At 64.9% G+C, this 16,125-nt stretch overlaps 3 protein-coding genes across 3 annotated transcripts in view; 1 reads left to right on the top strand and 2 right to left on the bottom strand.

The window, feature by feature from the left end:
• Positions 1–2,014, top strand: part of CHLRE_13g586000v5 (uncharacterized protein) — a 6,466-nt gene extending 4,452 nt beyond the window's left edge. Inside the window, exons 6-8 of the mRNA XM_043069667.1 lie at positions 255–358; positions 570–851; positions 1,242–2,014. Coding sequence (XP_042917642.1) covers positions 255–358; positions 570–851; positions 1,242–1,343 — 488 coding nt within the window. The 3' untranslated portion in view covers positions 1,344–2,014. The remainder of the gene's footprint in view (positions 1–254; positions 359–569; positions 852–1,241) is intronic.
• Positions 2,015–2,016: 2 nt separating this feature from the next.
• Positions 2,017–6,138, bottom strand: CHLRE_13g585950v5 (uncharacterized protein). The gene is made up of 3 exons (XM_043069666.1): positions 5,002–6,138; positions 4,514–4,704; positions 2,017–4,378 (listed from the first exon to the last, which is right to left on the bottom strand). The coding sequence occupies exons 1-3, from the start codon at positions 6,041–6,043 to the stop codon at positions 2,423–2,425; spliced, it is 3,189 nt and encodes a 1,062-aa protein (XP_042917641.1). The 5' UTR covers positions 6,044–6,138; the 3' UTR covers positions 2,017–2,422.
• A 68-nt stretch (positions 6,139–6,206) lies between these two features.
• On the bottom strand, positions 6,207–16,084 carry CHLRE_13g585900v5 (uncharacterized protein). Its single transcript, XM_043069665.1, has 19 exons — positions 15,817–16,084; positions 15,381–15,452; positions 14,605–14,784; positions 14,110–14,229; positions 13,736–13,828; positions 13,110–13,209; positions 12,568–12,635; positions 11,911–12,058; positions 11,290–11,419; positions 10,835–10,929; positions 10,345–10,421; positions 9,863–9,978; positions 9,443–9,479; positions 9,167–9,286; positions 8,921–9,016; positions 8,585–8,636; positions 7,920–8,094; positions 7,419–7,517; positions 6,207–7,099 (listed from the first exon to the last, which is right to left on the bottom strand). Exons 1-19 carry the CDS (start codon positions 15,853–15,855, stop codon positions 6,967–6,969), a joined length of 1,950 nt encoding a protein of 649 aa, XP_042917640.1. The 5' UTR covers positions 15,856–16,084; the 3' UTR covers positions 6,207–6,966.
• Positions 16,085–16,125: the final 41 nt, after the last annotated feature.

Here is a 16,125-nt window from a genome sequence, read left to right as displayed (position 1 = left end):
TGGGAGTGGGTTGAGCGGGTAGGAGTGGGGGCAGGTGAGCGTGGGAGTTTGAGGATGGGATCGGGAGGCTGAGCAGGTGGGCGTGAAGCAGGGGTGGAGGAAGGCAGCGGCAACGGGTCAAGCATGGTTTCATGCACCCAATCTGCTGCCCTGCGTCCTGCATCATGTGTCAGCCGGCTCGCCTCCGCCCACTGATGGCGTGTTGTTGACCACGCTGTCGCCCGCGCCGCACCGCTCCCGCACGGTGGCGGCAGGCGACACGGCCAGCGCCTCGGGCTCCCCGCCCTACTTCACCATCGAGGGACGCACCTCCGTGGACATCATCAAAAGCGCCGGCTACAAGATCTCCGCGCTGCAGGTGTGCGGGGCGGGGGGTGCGGGGCGGAGTGGGCCGGGCCGTGCGCGTCTGGGGGTAGGAGGAGCTGTGATGGGACACTGCATGACTTACTTCGCAGCTGTTCAGGGTATGCTGAGTCGAACAATCTCCGTCCCGTTCTCTCCCCCCGCCCGCCGCTCTGCCCCACCGCACCCGGCCCCTCTGCTCCCTCTCCGCCCCGCACCCCGCACAGATCGAGAGCGCCGTGTTAGAGCACCCCGCCGTTGCGGAGGTGGCGGTGCTGGGTGTGCCGGATGAGGCGCTGGGCGAGGTAATCACCGCCCTGGTGGCGGCCAAGCAGCCCGAGCAGCAGCCCGCGTCTCCTTCACCGCCACCAGCAGCAGCAGCAGCGGCAGCGGGAGCAGCGGCAGTAGCAGCAGCAGCAGTGGCTGAGGGCGGGTCGGCTGCGCCGCACGCGCCGGTCAGTGAGGAGGAGCTGGTGCGGCACTGCCGCGAGCGCCTGGCGCCCTACCAGGTGGGCGAGCGAGTGGGGGCGGGGAGAGGGGGGTTGTAGATACCAGCCCAAACTAAACCAAGCCCAGTGCAATAGAGCGAGGAGAACATGTGCGAGTGGGGGGGAAGGGCTGGAGGGGGCCTGGAGGGGGGCTGGCGGGGGGCGGGAGGAGCCTGGGGCGTGTTACGCAGAGAGCCAGCTACCGCTCATGCATGTGCACACATGTGCGGGTTGACGTGAAGCGGCCCCATCGCCCATCCACCTGCCCTTCACCCTCTCTCCTGCCTCTCAATCTCCGTCTGCCAGTACTCCTCCTCGCAACCTGCCTCCCAATCCTCCTCACACATCCCAATCCTCCTCGCAACCTTTCTCTCAATCTCCCAACTCGTCCGCCGCCTCGCCGTCCTGCAGGTGCCGAAACGCTGGCGCTGGATCTCCGCGCTGCCGCGCAACGCCATGGGCAAAGTGAACAAGAAGGAGCTGCTCAAGCTGTACAACGCAGGGCAGATCTGATGAGGGAGGGGGGAGGGAGAGAGGTAGGGGTAGAGGGAGGGGGAGCGGAGGAAGAATGGGAGCGGAGGAGGAGGAGGAAGAGGAGGAAGAGGAGGAAGAGGAGGAGGAGGAGGAGGAGGAGGAGGAGGAGGAGGAGGAGGAGGAGGAGGAGGAGGGAAGAGGAGGGAAGAGGAGGGAAGAGGAGGATGCTGGTGTCGAGCTGTTAAGGTCGTGCTGAGTGCACGGACAATGAGAGGGAGCGAGCGAGTCTGAGGGCGGTCGTGGATCTTCCCAGCGGACAGTGGTCCCTCAAGTCCTTTGTTGGCGGTTGCAGTGAGCGAGGTCGGCAGGTTGACTAGAGTCCAAGGGCGAGCTGGAGGGAAGGGTGTGACCACTGACCAGGAGCATGGATGGGTTAAGTTTGGCACAACGAATGATGCAAGTGTATTGGCGAGCGGGAGGCCAGCAAAGCGTGGTGGGAGCTGGAGTGAGCCAGTGTGTGGTGGGAGGGCGAACGTGTGGTGCGTGGCCGTGCGCGTGGGCTGCCGCCGGGCCGAGCGTCAGAACAAAAACGTTCAGATGCTAGCACGGGGCTGGCTGTTAACATACGCTGTCGCAGCAAATGACAAAGCTCTTGTGAATGTTGGATGAGCTGTTGACCATGGACAGGGGCAACGGTACCGCAAAGTCAGTGCAGCATGTTTTGCAATGCACATTCATGTACGTCAACTGCTTCGGTGCGTCCTGGTGCGTCTGAGCAACTCTGCAATATGCATTCCGGGGGGTTCCCGCCTTCTCGGGCCGCCCACGCATAGCATGCAATCATACACACAGTCCTCACCCAGCCACTGCGCATTCGCATTTACGCATTTCAATGACGCATGCACTTGCGTTCGGGCCTCCTACCCACGACCTCTTGTGCGCTGGGTGCCGTATCCTGCGCCTTGCCCTATGCCACACTATCGTAGCCGCGCACTGCCACGCAACGCGTCCGCTGTGCATGTGGTTGAAACCACTCCAAATGACCGAGTACGCACACAGCCCGGTACCCGTACGCAACCTTGCAACAAGTCTACTATCTCCAGATACACGCCTGTGCTTCACAGCTTCCGCTCCGGCGCCCGCTGTTGCTGCTGTTGCTGCTGCTGCTGCTGCTGCTGCTGCTGCTGCGCCGCCCCATCGCCTCCCAGCAGCGCCTTCAGCTGCCGCTGCCGACTGCCCAGCAGCAGCGGCGGCAGGGCCGCGCTCCCCACCTCCTCCATCGCCGCCACTAGCGCCTCCAGCCCAGCCGCCTTCATCGGTGCAGCAGAAGCCAGCTTCAGCAAAGCCGCGGCCGCAGTCGTCGTCACAGTCTCAGTCGCAGCCGCGGCCCAAGCCGCTCCCTCCATGCCGCCTCCGGCGTCCGCTCGCACCTTCGCCAGGACTTGTACGTTTCGCAGCGCCTCTAGAGCCTCCCACGGCGAGAGGCTGCCCGCCGCACTTGCATCCACCAGCATCGACGTCAGGCGAAACTCAAGATACACCGGGATGCCGTCACCGTCGCCGCTGGTAGAGGCGGTGTCATCAGCATCGCTGCCGACGCTGCCGGCAGAGGCGAACGCCCTCGAGAGACCAGCAGGCCGCTCACTGACGCTCGCAGCTGCCCTGAGCATCACTTGCAGCGCCTCCGCAAACGCCTTGCTGCTGCCGCCGCGCATCTCATTGCCGTACCACACCAGCTGCCGCAGCCAGCCCACAGGCACGCCGCAGGCCGCCGCCGCGTACGCCTCCGCCACGCGCCGCTGAGTCTGCAGGCTGGCGTGGATGCTGCTGCTGTCCAGATCCAGGGAGCCAGCCAGGTCGGTGCGTAGGTCCTGCAGGTGCGTACCGCCAGCAGCAGCCGGCGCCCTGCCAAGCGCCTGAAGCAGCGCCGCGCGAGCAGGCAGTGTGAAGGTCACCCGCAGGGCTTCCGCAGCCACGTCCACAGGTACGGTGGGGCGGACGCGCCTTTCCCGGCATTGGGCAGCTGACGCGCCGGCTCCTGATGAGCCCGCCTGCACTGCCAGGCAATCCAGGACGCGTCCGAGTAGGGCAATCTCCAAGTCGCTGGGTGGCGGCGGTGCCTTGGCTACACGGGCTTCTGCCGCTGCATTTGCCACCTTGTTGCGTGCGCTTTCCTCTAGTGTCTCAAACACCCCATGCCGCCACTCCACGCAGCTCGGCAGCTCCGCAACGGCCACCAGCGCCTTCACCAGGTCTGGGGGCAGCGGCACTGCTGTGCTGCCGCCGCCCGCCGCTGCCGGTATCTCAGTCGCCACTAGCCGGCCCGGGCTGGGCCACGTAGAAGTGACTGCGGGTGATCTGGGGAAGCAGAAGTGCATCGCCGCCTCCACGCGGCACCACCACCGCACACGGCCGCACGCACCGGCCGCTGCCACTGCTGCTGCTGGCGGTTGCGATATCCGGTGCACTGCGTGCGCCGCAGACACGTAGTCACGGCATTGGGAGTCGGGTTGGAAGCCAAGGGCACCAAAGCCCTCTGCCAGCTCGTAAACACTCAGCCAGCGCTCATCGGACTCATCCATGTATAGGCGGTTTGCACAGCCAAGCGGCGCGCAAGCCTGAGCGCTAGCCATGAACGCAGCTGCTAGCCCCTGCAGCTGCTTGCGGCTGGGCACCTGACCCGCCAGCCGGCAGGCGCGAGCAAGCGCAGCCACGTCGGCGAGTGTAAGCGTTAAAGCGGCGGCGGGTGTTGCCGCCACCTCGTTCAGGAGGGCTTTGAGATTTTCACCGACCGCGACAGCGTCGCACACTCCCGGTGCCGGCGGTGTGCTGGTGCTGCTGCTGGTGCCGCCGCCGCCGCCAGTCGCCGCGGCGGCCTCGCCGCCGCTGCTACTGCCGCTGACACCGCTGCTACTGCCGCTGATGCCGCTGCCGGGAGCTGCACTGCCCGTGGCCTGCTTGTCCATCGCGCTGCCGCCGCCGCCGCCGCCGCCGCCGCCGCCGGCATTGGCGGCGGCGGCTTTTGCTGCCGCGGCACAGGTGGCCATGCCGCCGCGCTGCAGGACGCCTAGGAGCTGTGAAGCAAGGTGAGTTGGAGGGTCGGAAGGCAAGGGTTGACCTATCAAGCGAGTGAGAGCCATTGCAACACAAACCCCTACTACTGACACACACTACTCGAACGAGCTCTGTGCCTGACCACGGGTACCCACCTGCTCGTACACCGCCGCCGGGCGGGGCAGCGTCTCGGAGCACTGCTGCAGCAGCCACACCAGCGGCGGCTCCTGCACCTCCGCCGCCGCCACACGCCCATCCAGCGGGTCGGTGCGGAGGGGGCTGTAGCTGAGCCGGGGGTCTGCCGCCAGCGCCCACAGCAGGTGGCAGGGCTGGACCGTGTCGCAGCCTGCTCGGGGCGTATGTAGCGGGGCGCAGAGGGCAGTCAGGGGCAGGGCGTGAGCGCGCTTGCAAAGTCAATCAGCTGGGATAGGCCTGACAAGGGAGGCAGGCTGAGCGCAAGCGCGCTTGCAAAGTCGCTCAACCTGGCAAACAACCCGGAAGGCTGGACCATGAAGTTGAACTAGGTCCCTCGCCTGTCCCATGCACGAAGCCCATCACGCATGATTGAGAAGCACACCAGCAGGCACGAGCACAGGCACACAGGCACACAAGTGCTGGCAGTGCACCTAACCGCACCCCTCACCTGTGAACACGGCCCAGCGGTAGGACTGGAAGAGGAAGTGCAGCGCGGGGGCGGAGAAAATGCTGCCGCCACTGCTACTGCCCTTGCCACTGCTGCTACTGCCACTGTCCTCGTGCCGCAGCGTCTCCGCCACCCGCTCCGCCACCCGGTCCGCCAGCATTTCCACACAGCGCCGAAGCGAGAGACCCGCCTGCGAGTGGTGCAGCACACCCAGGGCGGCGGCGCAAGTGGGGTCATCGCCATCCGCCAGTGCTGCCAGGGCCAGGTGCGCGGAGGTGATGAGAATGCCGCCGCCGGCTCCCTTGCCCTCCCATGACTGCTCCTCCTGCTCCGCCTCCGCCAGCTGCGCCGCCGCCGCCACAATCCGCCGCACCCCTGGGCTGCAGTGCTGCTCCAGAATGCTCTGCACCGCCACCGGCCGCATGCGCGCAGTCGTCACCCACTCCAGCAGCGGAGGAATGGAGTCCGCAGGCAGGGGCTCAGCAGGCAGCGCCGACAGCGGCGGCGGCTTGGGCGGCACCGCCCGGAGAGCGTGAAGCGGGAAGACCCGCTTCGCGGCGGCGCGAAAGCACTTCGCCCGCACCCGCGCCGCTTGCTGCTGCTGCTGCCGCTGCTGCTTCTCTTTCAGCGCTTTCTCTGCACGGTCCGCTCCGCTCCAGGAGCGCAAGCGTTGCAACAGTAGAAGTCGGCCGCTGGATATGGCCGCGAAGGCCGGAGCAAGCGGGCCGTCGCGAGGCGCTCCGCCGGGAGTGGCTGCCGCTGCTATGCCGAGCCCAGGTCCGCCGCTGCCACTACTTCCACTGCTGCCGCCGCCATGGCGTCGCACATGAGCGGCACTGGCACGCGCAGCTGCTGCCGCAGTAACCGCAGGGGCCGCCGCCGCCGGCAGCTGCAACGCCGGCGGCCGCGCGCAGCAACCGCCGCCGCCGCCCACTGCTGCTGCTGCTGCTGCTGCCAGCAGGCTGCTGGCCCGCCGCGCGGGTGCGCCGGCCGTTGCCGCCGGCCGCGATGGGTGCTGCTGAGTCCTGCAGCAGCGCAACATGTTAAGAGTTGCAGTGTAAACGAAGTCGGCGGAACTGTACTTGTTATTATGGCTTCGTGCCTGCTAAAGCCCTGGCTGGCTGACTGGGCGGGACCCGTGGGACCTCAGATTCATGTATGCGACAAATCCGACTTATCAATCGGCCCATGCATATCTCATGTTTGATTCATGTCTTATGTCTCATTCATGCATCTGTCTAGGTAGCTACAGCTCTCTTTCCTGCTGACTGACCCACACCCTTACTTACCTACCGCGCTTGCCAGCGGCATCTCCGTGGCGGCGGGGCCCTTACCTGTCGCTCCGTATGCACCGAAATGCACGAACCCCACAATGTTCGATACGTATCAAACGCCAACTATTCCTCCCCAACAATGCAAGCCCGCTCGCCCATCCTCCAATCCTATCCCATCCCTTCAGCAGCCCTGGCGTCCTGCTCCTCATGTTCCTCGCTCGCTCCTCTTCCTCGGAAGGATTGATTCACCATGGGAGTTGCTCGGAAGGGGTCACTGATGATGAGCGGGTGAACGGGGTCTCAAGGCAGCCGGCGGGTATGGATCAGGACGACGTATACGGTATTACCTCCCATAAGTAAGGCCACCATTGCCGCCATGGTCTGTTTGGATTGCTTGCATCTACCCCTGCTGGTCAACCCTAACTGCCCAACAGCCACCATCCATTCCGCGCACACCCGTACTTGCGTGCGCCGCCCGCTTCCTCCCCGCTGTCCTTTCGGCTTCATACCCAGCTGGATGCACACAACCAAACACCAACAAACCGCCAATGCACCCATCCACCCGAGTACCCAATGCACCCATCCACCCAACCACAACCCAAGCAACGCTTCAGCCCACCAGCCACATCAGCAGCCGCCGCCTACCTTCGGCCCATCTGCACCCATGCTCACACTCACACACTCACACACTTCACAGCCCCAGGTCCGCCGCCACCATCTTCTTGGCGATGGGGTGGTAGCTGCCGCCCACCGCCGCGAAGGTGTCGAGCGCCAGCTGCTTGCCCTCGGGGCCGCCGCGACTGAACAGGGAGCGGTACAGCGGCCTGCGTGGCGTGCGGGTTTGGCGTGTGGGTTTAGGCTTGGCGTGTGTGCTAACTTTCGTGGGTGGGCTTGGTGTGGGTTTGGCGGGTTTGTTCACTTGCTGGGATGGAGGGAGCGGGGTTTGGGGGCAATGGAGCGGGACCACCAAGACTGCACCGGCCCCTGTACGGCACGGCAGCGCCATGCGCGCGCTTGTTGGCATCACAGGCCAAGCGGCTCCCTCCCGCCCGCCCTTTTGTCCTCCCGCCTATCCGTCCTCGCTCCCCCTCCCGCCTCCCCCTCCCGCCCCCCCTCCCGCCCCACAGCAGCCACCTCGCTCACCTGAGGAACTTCATGCGGCCCTGGGTCCGCAGCATGTCCGCCACGTGCGGCAGCGCCCGGGCGTCACGTGCCGGGATGGCCAGCTTGAAGAACGCGAACCTGCACGTGTGTGTGCGAGCGTGTGTGTCATATAAGTGTGTGTGTGTGTGTGTGTGTGTGTGTGTGTGTGTGTGTGTGTGTGTGTGTGTGTGTGTGTGTGTGTGTGTGAGGTAGGGAGGTTTGACCAAGCACAACGAATAGGTCCCATCATGAGGAAGGGAATGAACAAGGCGCAGCGTCAAGTGTACGAACCGGAGCGCACTTGGCGCGGTGTGGCGGTGGCGGGGCGGGCGCGCATGCATGACTGTCCATCCGTACTGCGCACGCTGAGGTTCGAACGGCACGGCACACCACCCAACCCCGGGCATCCTCCGCTCTCTTTGCGCTGGTTCTAAGTCTTGGTTTCGTGGGAATTGGAGTCACGCCCCCCCCTCCCCCCCCACGCACACAGCCCACGCCCACCTGATCTCGGCGTTCTTGGAGTCGTAGATGCCGTACAGCTCCGCCAGCCGCTGTGTGACCCGCGGGCTCATGGCCTGTACGGCGCGGTACTGCCCCAGCTTCTCCAGGAACGCCACCAGCTGCTCGCTGCTCCAGCCCGCCACGTCAGCTGCGGAGGCGCCCGCGGGTCCGTCGCCTGTGTGTGCGTGGAGGAGGGAGGGCAGGCGGGAGGGTGGAAGGAGGGAGGGCAGGAGGGAGGGCGGGAGGGGAGGAGCATGAGGGGAGTGGGAAGGAACCCCGCCACCGATGGCCGTCGGCCCACCGCCGTCGTATTGCCGGCGGCTGTTCGACTCCCCGCAGCCCTTCCTCCCACTCCCAGGCACAGTCAGCATTTCTAGCCCGGCAACTCCCCGCAGCCGCGCTGTCGGCACGCACCGGCGGCCCACCCACCCGGCCCAAACACCCGCCACCCGAACGCCCGCCACCACCCAACTGAGGCCCGGCCCACGCACACCGCGAGCGCCGTTCATCCCTTCAGCACTTCTGCCCCAAGGAGATGCCAGCCCACACGTGCCACGCCACGCCAGGCCAAGCCAGGCCACGCCACGCTACGCCACGCTACGCCACACCACCCCACGCCACACCACGCCACACCACGCCGCGCCGGTCGCCACCACGCCACTCACTGCCAATGCCCATGACGTCGCACGTGTGCCACTTGAGCGCCAAGTCGTAGGCCTGCAGCGGGTGGACGTGTGGGCGTGAAACGACACGAGGTTGGGTAGATGTAGTTGAGGTGTTGCGTTGCCAGTGGCTGCGTTGCCAGTGGCTGTGTCGGGGCATGTCACGCCATATTAGGACGCCACACGTCGCCCCGCCACTCCAGCGATTCCAGGTCGCGGAGCCGACAACGGCCCGCCGCCGCGCTGCCCGCCAACTGCCCGCCAACCGCCCGCCTGACCGCCAACCGCCCGCCAACCGCCCGCAGTACGGCGCCCGCAGTACGGCGCCCACCCGCCCACCTGCTGCGCCAGTGTGGTGTCGTAGCTGTTGGTGGCGGGCGGCATGCCGGTGCCGTACAGCCAGGTCTGCCAGTCCACCGTCTGCGCCGCCGGCACCTGCGCGGTCGCCGTACACACGTGGTCGCGTCAACACCTACGGCCCATCACATTCGATTCCTTGCCGTGCAGCGCCCTGATTGACAAAAATACAGAGCTTCCCTTCATGATCGATGCAGTTCGTCATGCGGCAATCACGCAATTACTTACGTCTTTGAAGTAGTTTAGGAAGTAGGCCTTGAACTGGTCGCTGGTGAGGGTCTGGTGGCGGTGTGCCGCGATGTAGTCGGATAGGAAGGGGTCGAACCTGACGGAGCCACCCACCAGCTCCTGCGGAGGAGGGAGGGGGTGTTTGAGGCGTGTTTGGGGTGCAGGATGAAAGGACTTACTGTGATGAAAGTACACGCCCGTGTAAGACACAACGAGCAATCGACACGCAAAAGCCACACCCCACAGGACACCGCGTAACAGCATACTAGCACGGACCTGCAGGTAGTAGAGGAAGTAGAAGCCCTTTTCGTAGCTGCATGCACACAGCCGGGTGGGAGCGGTTAGAAGGCGTGCGGGAGGCGAAATAGGTGTCACTCTTGGCATATGCACCCGCCCTTGTTTGTGCGTCTCCCAACAATGCCCCCGCCCTTAACTGTGCCCCTCCCAACATTGCAACCGCCCTTGACTGTGCCTCTCCCACCAACGCACCCGCCCTTGTTTGTGCCTCTCCTAACAATGCACCCACACTTTTTTGTTTGTGCCTCTCCCAACAATGCCCCCCCGCCCCCGCACACATCCACATCCGTGACACGCAGTGTGACACTCCACAGTCAGGTGCGCAGACACATCTACGCTCAGCGCATTGCCCGGAACAGCCTCGCAGTCATAGTCTCAATTACAGTCACAGTCACTCACGGGATGCGCGAGAAGACGTCGTCGGGGTCAATGCCGCCGCTGTAGTCCGGCACCAGGCGTGTGTAGGGGTGCTCGGGGCCCAGCCGCTCCACCTCGGCAGCCAGGGCCACAGCGCCCTGCGGGGGATGTTTATATTCATGATGATTTGAGGAGTGAAGGCGGAGCCAGGAAACGGAGTGTAGCAGTGGGAGGCGTGTGTGCGCGTGTGGGGCGGGTTGCAAGGGTGTTTGGAAAAGGGTGGGTGGTTGAATCCAATTACAAAGGAAGCAAGACCAAGAAGAAAGATATAGGGGCGACCGGCGAGGACAAGCAATGAGCGCGGGTTGGGTTGTTGCAGGCGTGCATACTGGACGGGGGGCTGCAAGTATCTTAGGGAGTAAAAGCAGGGGGAGGCACGGGCCTCGGGTTACAACTCGGGCCTGCATGGCCGGAAGTGGACCCCAACCAACCCCACTGCACCCCACCCCCACCCAGGAGCGCACCTGTGCGGCGTGGAACTGGAAGGCAGCCTCGCCCTGCAGCCGCCCCACGATCTTGCGCTCCAGAAACACCGTGAAGCCTGTGTTAGGGGAAAGTTGCAATGTTGCATACATGTTTAGTTAAGAAGAAGCGGAGGGGTGGAGAGGAGTTAATTGTTTGCCCGAGCCCAACGAAATGGAGGGGTGGAGCGCGAGAGGTGTTCCAGTCATGAATGCTTAAAAGAGGCGATGTTGTGAGCGATCCTTCTTATGCTCCGATAAGACGCCTGATTGCATGCCCCCATAACACACGCATGCGCCATATGGCGCAAGTCAATACCAGCTTGCCGACAACACGATCTGCTGCCCCTCCCCTTCCGCCCTCCACCCCTCTCTTTCCACCCCCCGCAATCGCTTGCAATTAACACCCCTGCCTGTGCTCCGCTCGTTGGTTTTGGTTTGTTTCGGGCTGGTGTTTACAACCCCCCTCCCCGCGCCCGCCCCGCCCGCTCACCCTCGTTGAGCCAGAAGTGGTCCCAGGAGGCATTGGTGACCAGGTTGCCGGTCCAGGAGTGGGCGATCTCGTGCGCAACCACATTGGTCAGGGAGCTGTGGGGCACGACCGACACGCGAGCAAAAAGATAGAACGATGGGTGTTAGGAAACACGAGGTAGGAGACACGCAGAACGATGTCAGTTTGAGAAGAGGACTGGGGTGAGGTGCGGCGGGCTGGCGGCGGCGCTGGCCCGCCGCCAGCGCCCAGCAGGCACCCCTCCCCGGGAACTGGTCCATGCGCCGCGCCGAAGCGGCGCCAGCAACTCCACGCCACGCTGCCTCCCAGCTTCCTCCCCAATTCTCAACCTCTGCCCCTCTTCCGTCGGTAACCATTCCATCTGCATTCTTCAGTGCATCCTGTACTGCTTTCCAACCATCTTTGCAACACCCGCCCCCGGCCTCCGGCCTCCTCACCGGTCCCCGGCTAGCAGTGTGGGCGTGACGAATGTGAGGCAGGGGTTCTCCATTCCGCCGTAGGGGAAGGAGGGCGGCAGTAGCAGCAGGTCGTAGCGGCCCCACACGTACTCGCCCGCGATGGCCTCACCTGCGGGGGCAGGCGGGGAGGCAGGTTGGTAGAAGGCAAGTTGGTGGAGGCAGGTTGGGTGGAGGCAGAGGTAGAGGCAGGTTGGTGGAGGCAGGATGGTGGAGGCAGGTTGGTGGATGCACAGGTAGATGAAGGTTGGTGGAGGCAGGTTGGTGGAGGCAGGTTGGTGGAGGCAGAGGGAGAAGCAGAGCGGCGATAGGTAGGCGGGAGACAGGTAGGCAGGCACGTGAAGACAGGCACAGGAAGAGGTATGGGGTTTTGGAGGATGGAGGTTGGCAGCTTCCGCCGCGGGTTGGCTCAACAGCTTTCCAATCACAGCCCCCCTTCCAACATCCTCGCACCCGCCGCCATCCGAAGCACACAGCACTTCCGGATTTCAAGCGACCCGCTATCCTCATCCCGCACCCACCCACCCACCCTCCGCCCCCGTGCTCCTTCCCCCACCATCTCCCCACCATTCCCCCACCCACCCACCCTCACCCCTGTCTCACCGGCCTCCAGGAACTTGGCTGTCTCTGCGAACTCGTGCGCGCCCGCCTCCACCATGGCCGGCTCGCTCCACACACGGGTGCGGGCGCCCAGGTCGCGACTCACCAGGTCGCCCACCGCCAACGCCACCAGGTAGGGCGCGATGGGGACCTGCGGGGCGGGGCGGGGTGGGGTTCCATGCATGTTAAGTAATGGGGTGGGGTGGGGTGGGGTTCCATGCATGTTGAGTAATGGGGTGGGGCGGTGGGTGGGAGGTGGTGTGGAGGTGGTGGGAGGTGGGTTGGGAGGGAGGGGTGGGAGGTGGTGGGAGGGAGGTGGGAGGGAGGTGGTGGGAGGAGGGTTGGGGGAGGGTTGGGAGGTGGGTTGGGAGGGAAGGGCGGGAGATGGTGGGAGGGAGGTGGGAGGGAGGTGGAGGGAGGGGTGGGGGAGGTTAGGTGGTGGGAGGGGCGGGAGGGAGGTGTGAGGGAGGGTTGGCACGAAGGGCTGGGGGTGGATGAGAGGTGGTGGGAGGAGGGGTGGTAGTGGGTGGCGGGAGGTGGTGGGAGGGAGGTGGGAGGTGGTGGTTGGAGGGGTGTGTGGGAGCGAGGGTTGGGAGGCGGGTGTGGGGGCCGGCGGCGAATGGTGGTGACGAGAATGGTGTGCCCAATCCCAGCCTCTACCTTTTGCGTGAAGGCGAAGGTGCTGGTGGGGTAGGGCGGCTTTACGTCAGCCATGTGGGCGGACAGACCTGAGGGGGGCGTGTGTGTGTTTGTTTGTTTTAAAGGGGTGCCTGTTATGACTGATGTTCCAAACATGCAGCATACGCTGCCAACACGCCGCCACCCGCCCAACTGCGTTATTTGCTCCTGCTTGCCCTCCCCTGGCCTCCCGCGTTCCCCCTTCCTCCCTCCCCCTTCCCCTTTCCCCCGCCCACTCATGGCCGGCGTATCCGACTCCCACACACCAACACCAGCAGTAGCCATCGGCCTGACTCCCTCCACCCCTCCCCCCACCCTACCCCATCCCACCCCTTCCCCCACCCTACCCCTAACACCCCACCCCCAACACCCCACCCCTAACACCCCACCCCTAACACCCCACCCCTAACACCCCACTCCCAACACCCCATCCCTAACACCCCACCCCCAACACCCCATCCCACCCCATCCCTAACACCCTTCCCCATTCCACCCCACCCGCCACCCCACCCCCCGCCCCGCACCCTCTGCCGGCGCCTCCTCCGGCACCGCGGACATGAGTGCGGTGAGGGGCGCGGGCACCCGCACCACAGCGCTGTAGCTCATCTTGGCGCCGGGCGAGTCCTGAGGGCGGGGGGATTACATTCATGATTAGTTAAGGAAGTGGTAGACGGTAGACCATCTTGCGGAACATGAAGGGGGAGGGAGAGGCGGGGGGTTGTAAGTTCCAGCCCAAGTTATACCAAACCAAGCCAAAACGAGCGGAGCGCAGGCAGGGGGTGAGGATGAAAAGGTGTCGTGGCAAAGCGGCAAGGAAGGAAGTGCGCCTTCCCGCCAGCCTCGTCAACCTCCCCACACGCGTGTCGGCGCCAAGCCGCACCCGTGTGCTTCCCACCCGGTCACCGACCGCCATGCACCCCAACCTACTCCAGCCTAATCACACCTGTGCCCATCACCCGCCCACCCCCACTCTGCCCCAGACGGCCCCAGTCCCCGCCCCTACTGCTCTCCTACACACACACACACACTCACACACGCACACACCTACACCCACCCTTACACACACAACATCACACACACACACGGCGCGCCGTCTGGGCGGGCTACGTTCTGTTGGTTTTTTAACACTCGCGGCCAGCCGCCGCCGCACCTGGCACGGCACCAGCGAGCGCGCGTGGATGGCCTGGCACTGCGTGAACAGGTAGGGGTGCTTGCCGCCCGCGGTCTGCTCGGGAGCCAGCCACTGCGTGCATGCGTGTGTGCGTGTTTGTGTGGGCAAGGTACTTGGGGGGTTGGGGGTTGGGAAGCGGAAGGGACGTGACTGTGTGTCGTTGTTGCGCTAGGGTAATGTGCGGTGCACGTAGGCCGAGAGCCGAATGCCCATCCACAGCCCCGAATGCACACACACACACACACACACACACACACTCCTCCTCAACCCCTGCCTCTGCCTGTGCTTCGCTAGTTTAGCTCGGTTTCATTGAGTTCGGGTTGGTATCTACAACCTCAACCTCCCGTACCTACCTGTATGGCTGAGCTGTCTGGCGAGGTGGCCCACCGCACGCCCAGCCGCAGCCTGTCGCCGCGCCGCAGTCCGGACGACAGACCGGCGGGCAGCGACACGTGCAGCGCGGAGCCCAGGACCTGCAGGGGGGGGAGGGAGGCGGGGGGGGGAGGGGGTTAGGGAGGAGGCGAGGGAGGAGGTGAGGGAGGAGGCGAGGTGAGGTGAGCGGGAGAGGCGGGGCGAGGGGAAAGGTGAAAGAGTAGGCGAGGGAGGAGGCGAGGCCAGCGCGATTCGAGCCAAGTTATAGCTGGGGTTCATTGGAGGCTGTGGGGCGGCCAGCCGGGTCAGGTGTCTTGAGCTCCCGAGCTGGAGGCGTGGACGTACACATACCCGCGATCCGCAACCCCCCCCCCCCGCATGCGGTAACGACTTCATCTGCTGTCTTCAGTGCATCCTGCGCCGCTTTCCCAAACATCCTTGCAACCGCTCCACCTCACCCCCCTCAACCCCCTCACCGCGTGTGGCTCCGCCAGCCTGTACGTCAGCGCCTGCGGGGGCGTGCCATCACCGCCTGCACCTCCACCTCCACCACCGCCCGCTCCCCCCGTCTCCAGCAGCTCCACCCGCCGCACGGCCAGGCCGCGTGTGTCCAGCACCAGCTCCTGCGGACCGTCCACCTCTGCCACCGCGTCCAGCTGCGGGTGGGGTTGCGGTGGGGTTACAATCATGATTATTTTAGAAGTGGAGGCGTAGGCAGGAGCAGAAACATGGCAGTGGGGAGGGCAGTGGGGATGGGGTTTGCAAAGATGGAAGTGATGGTGGGGGGGGTGGTAAATGGGTGGTTGGGGGCATGGGGTTGGGTGCGGGCTGTATGCCCTAGCCTAATGGGTAAAAAGGTAATAGGGAACAGAGGGACAGAGGAGCGTTTTGGGGTGAGATGCAGCGCTGGTGCGGTGGTGGTGCGTGTGGCGGATGAAACGGGGGTAGTGGGTTACGCTGCGTAGGCTGCGTGCATGTCTGGGTTTGGCACACGTAGCGTGGCAAAGTTGAGCTGCGCGCCGCGAGCATTCTATCCTGCATCATGGGCACGCCCTGGGTGCCTCCAAAGTGTATGCGCCTGGACGTCGATAATGCCATGGTGACGAGATGCCCGGCTTGGATACGCATGCCATCGATACCCATGCTGGCTAGCCTGCCTCCGCACCATGCCCCTACACCCGTACACATCTACGAGACCCCGTGAACCCCTCGCACCCTCCCCGGCCTGCGGCCTCTTCACACCCGCGCGCACCTGCGCGTAGCCCTCCACCACCCTGCTGTCCAGGTTCACGTCCAGCTCATAGGCGCTGTGGGTCACTCGGACCTGAGGTTTGACGGGTGGCGTGGGGAGGAGCGTGTCAGTGGTGGCGCCGGACGTTGTGGCAGGCGGCAGGGCCGCAGCGGCACAGGGGGCTGTAGCGCTGTGGGCTGCAGTGCAGAGGGCGCAACCGCAGTGCCCTGGGCTGCAATGCCCGCTGCTTAGTCATGTAGCAGCCCATGTCAAAATTGGACATCTGCTGGCTTTGCGTCGGCCACAGCCGTCGCCCACAGCACACACCAAACCCTAACGCATGCCGTGACTTGCGCCCCGATGCCCCGGTGGTGTCCCCGCCAACTCCTGCCAGCCCTCTTGCGTGGCGCCCCAAGAAGCCGCTGGCAGTGCAAAGTAACAGTCGCAACCCACGCGCCTCGTGGAAGTTGGCGAGCGAGGAATGGTCCTTGACCATGGTGGTTGGGGTGAACACGGCGGGGGCTGTCGCACGGGTGTGCAGGTCGCGGCTTGCGCACAGACGCTCCGGCCCGGCCACACGCGCGATGAGCGACGAGCCAGTAAGGTTGCTACCAGAGTTGTTGGCGCTAGGCGAGGGCCGCGAGATCAGGCGGAAGGGTGCTGCAAGGGCGCGCAGAGAGCCAGGGGTGCAATGCGCACGGCCCGCAAGGGGGAGTCGAGCTAGCATGTGTGGAAAGGCGTAATGCGCTATGTAGTATTTAAAAAG

The sequence above is a fragment of the Chlamydomonas reinhardtii genome, chromosome 13, assembly GCF_000002595.2.
Source record: "Chlamydomonas reinhardtii strain CC-503 cw92 mt+ chromosome 13, whole genome shotgun sequence".
NCBI classification, from domain to species: Eukaryota; Viridiplantae; Chlorophyta; class Chlorophyceae; order Chlamydomonadales; family Chlamydomonadaceae; genus Chlamydomonas; species Chlamydomonas reinhardtii.
Note: the sequence above shows the minus strand (reverse complement) of the source record. Positions and strands in the feature narration are given on the sequence as shown.

Coding starts and splice junctions, on each gene's coding strand:
- CHLRE_13g585950v5 (XM_043069666.1), bottom strand. CDS start 6,043: ATGTTGCGCTGCTGCAGGACTCAGCAGCACCCATCGCGGCCGGCGGCA. Junction 4,705..5,001: donor CCGCTGGGCCGTGTTCACAG/GTGAGGGGTGCG, acceptor CGCCCCGAGCAG/GCTGCGACACGGTCCAGCCC. Junction 4,379..4,513: donor CGGCGGCGGTGTACGAGCAG/GTGGGTACCCGT, acceptor CTTGCTTCACAG/CTCCTAGGCGTCCTGCAGCG.
- CHLRE_13g585900v5 (XM_043069665.1), bottom strand. CDS start 15,855: ATGGTCAAGGACCATTCCTCGCTCGCCAACTTCCACGAG. Junction 14,230..14,604: donor GGCTGGCGGAGCCACACGCG/GTGAGGGGGTTG, acceptor CCCCCCCTGCAG/GTCCTGGGCTCCGCGCTGCA. Junction 10,930..11,289: donor ACACTGCTAGCCGGGGACCG/GTGAGGAGGCCG, acceptor CGTGCCCCACAG/CTCCCTGACCAATGTGGTTG.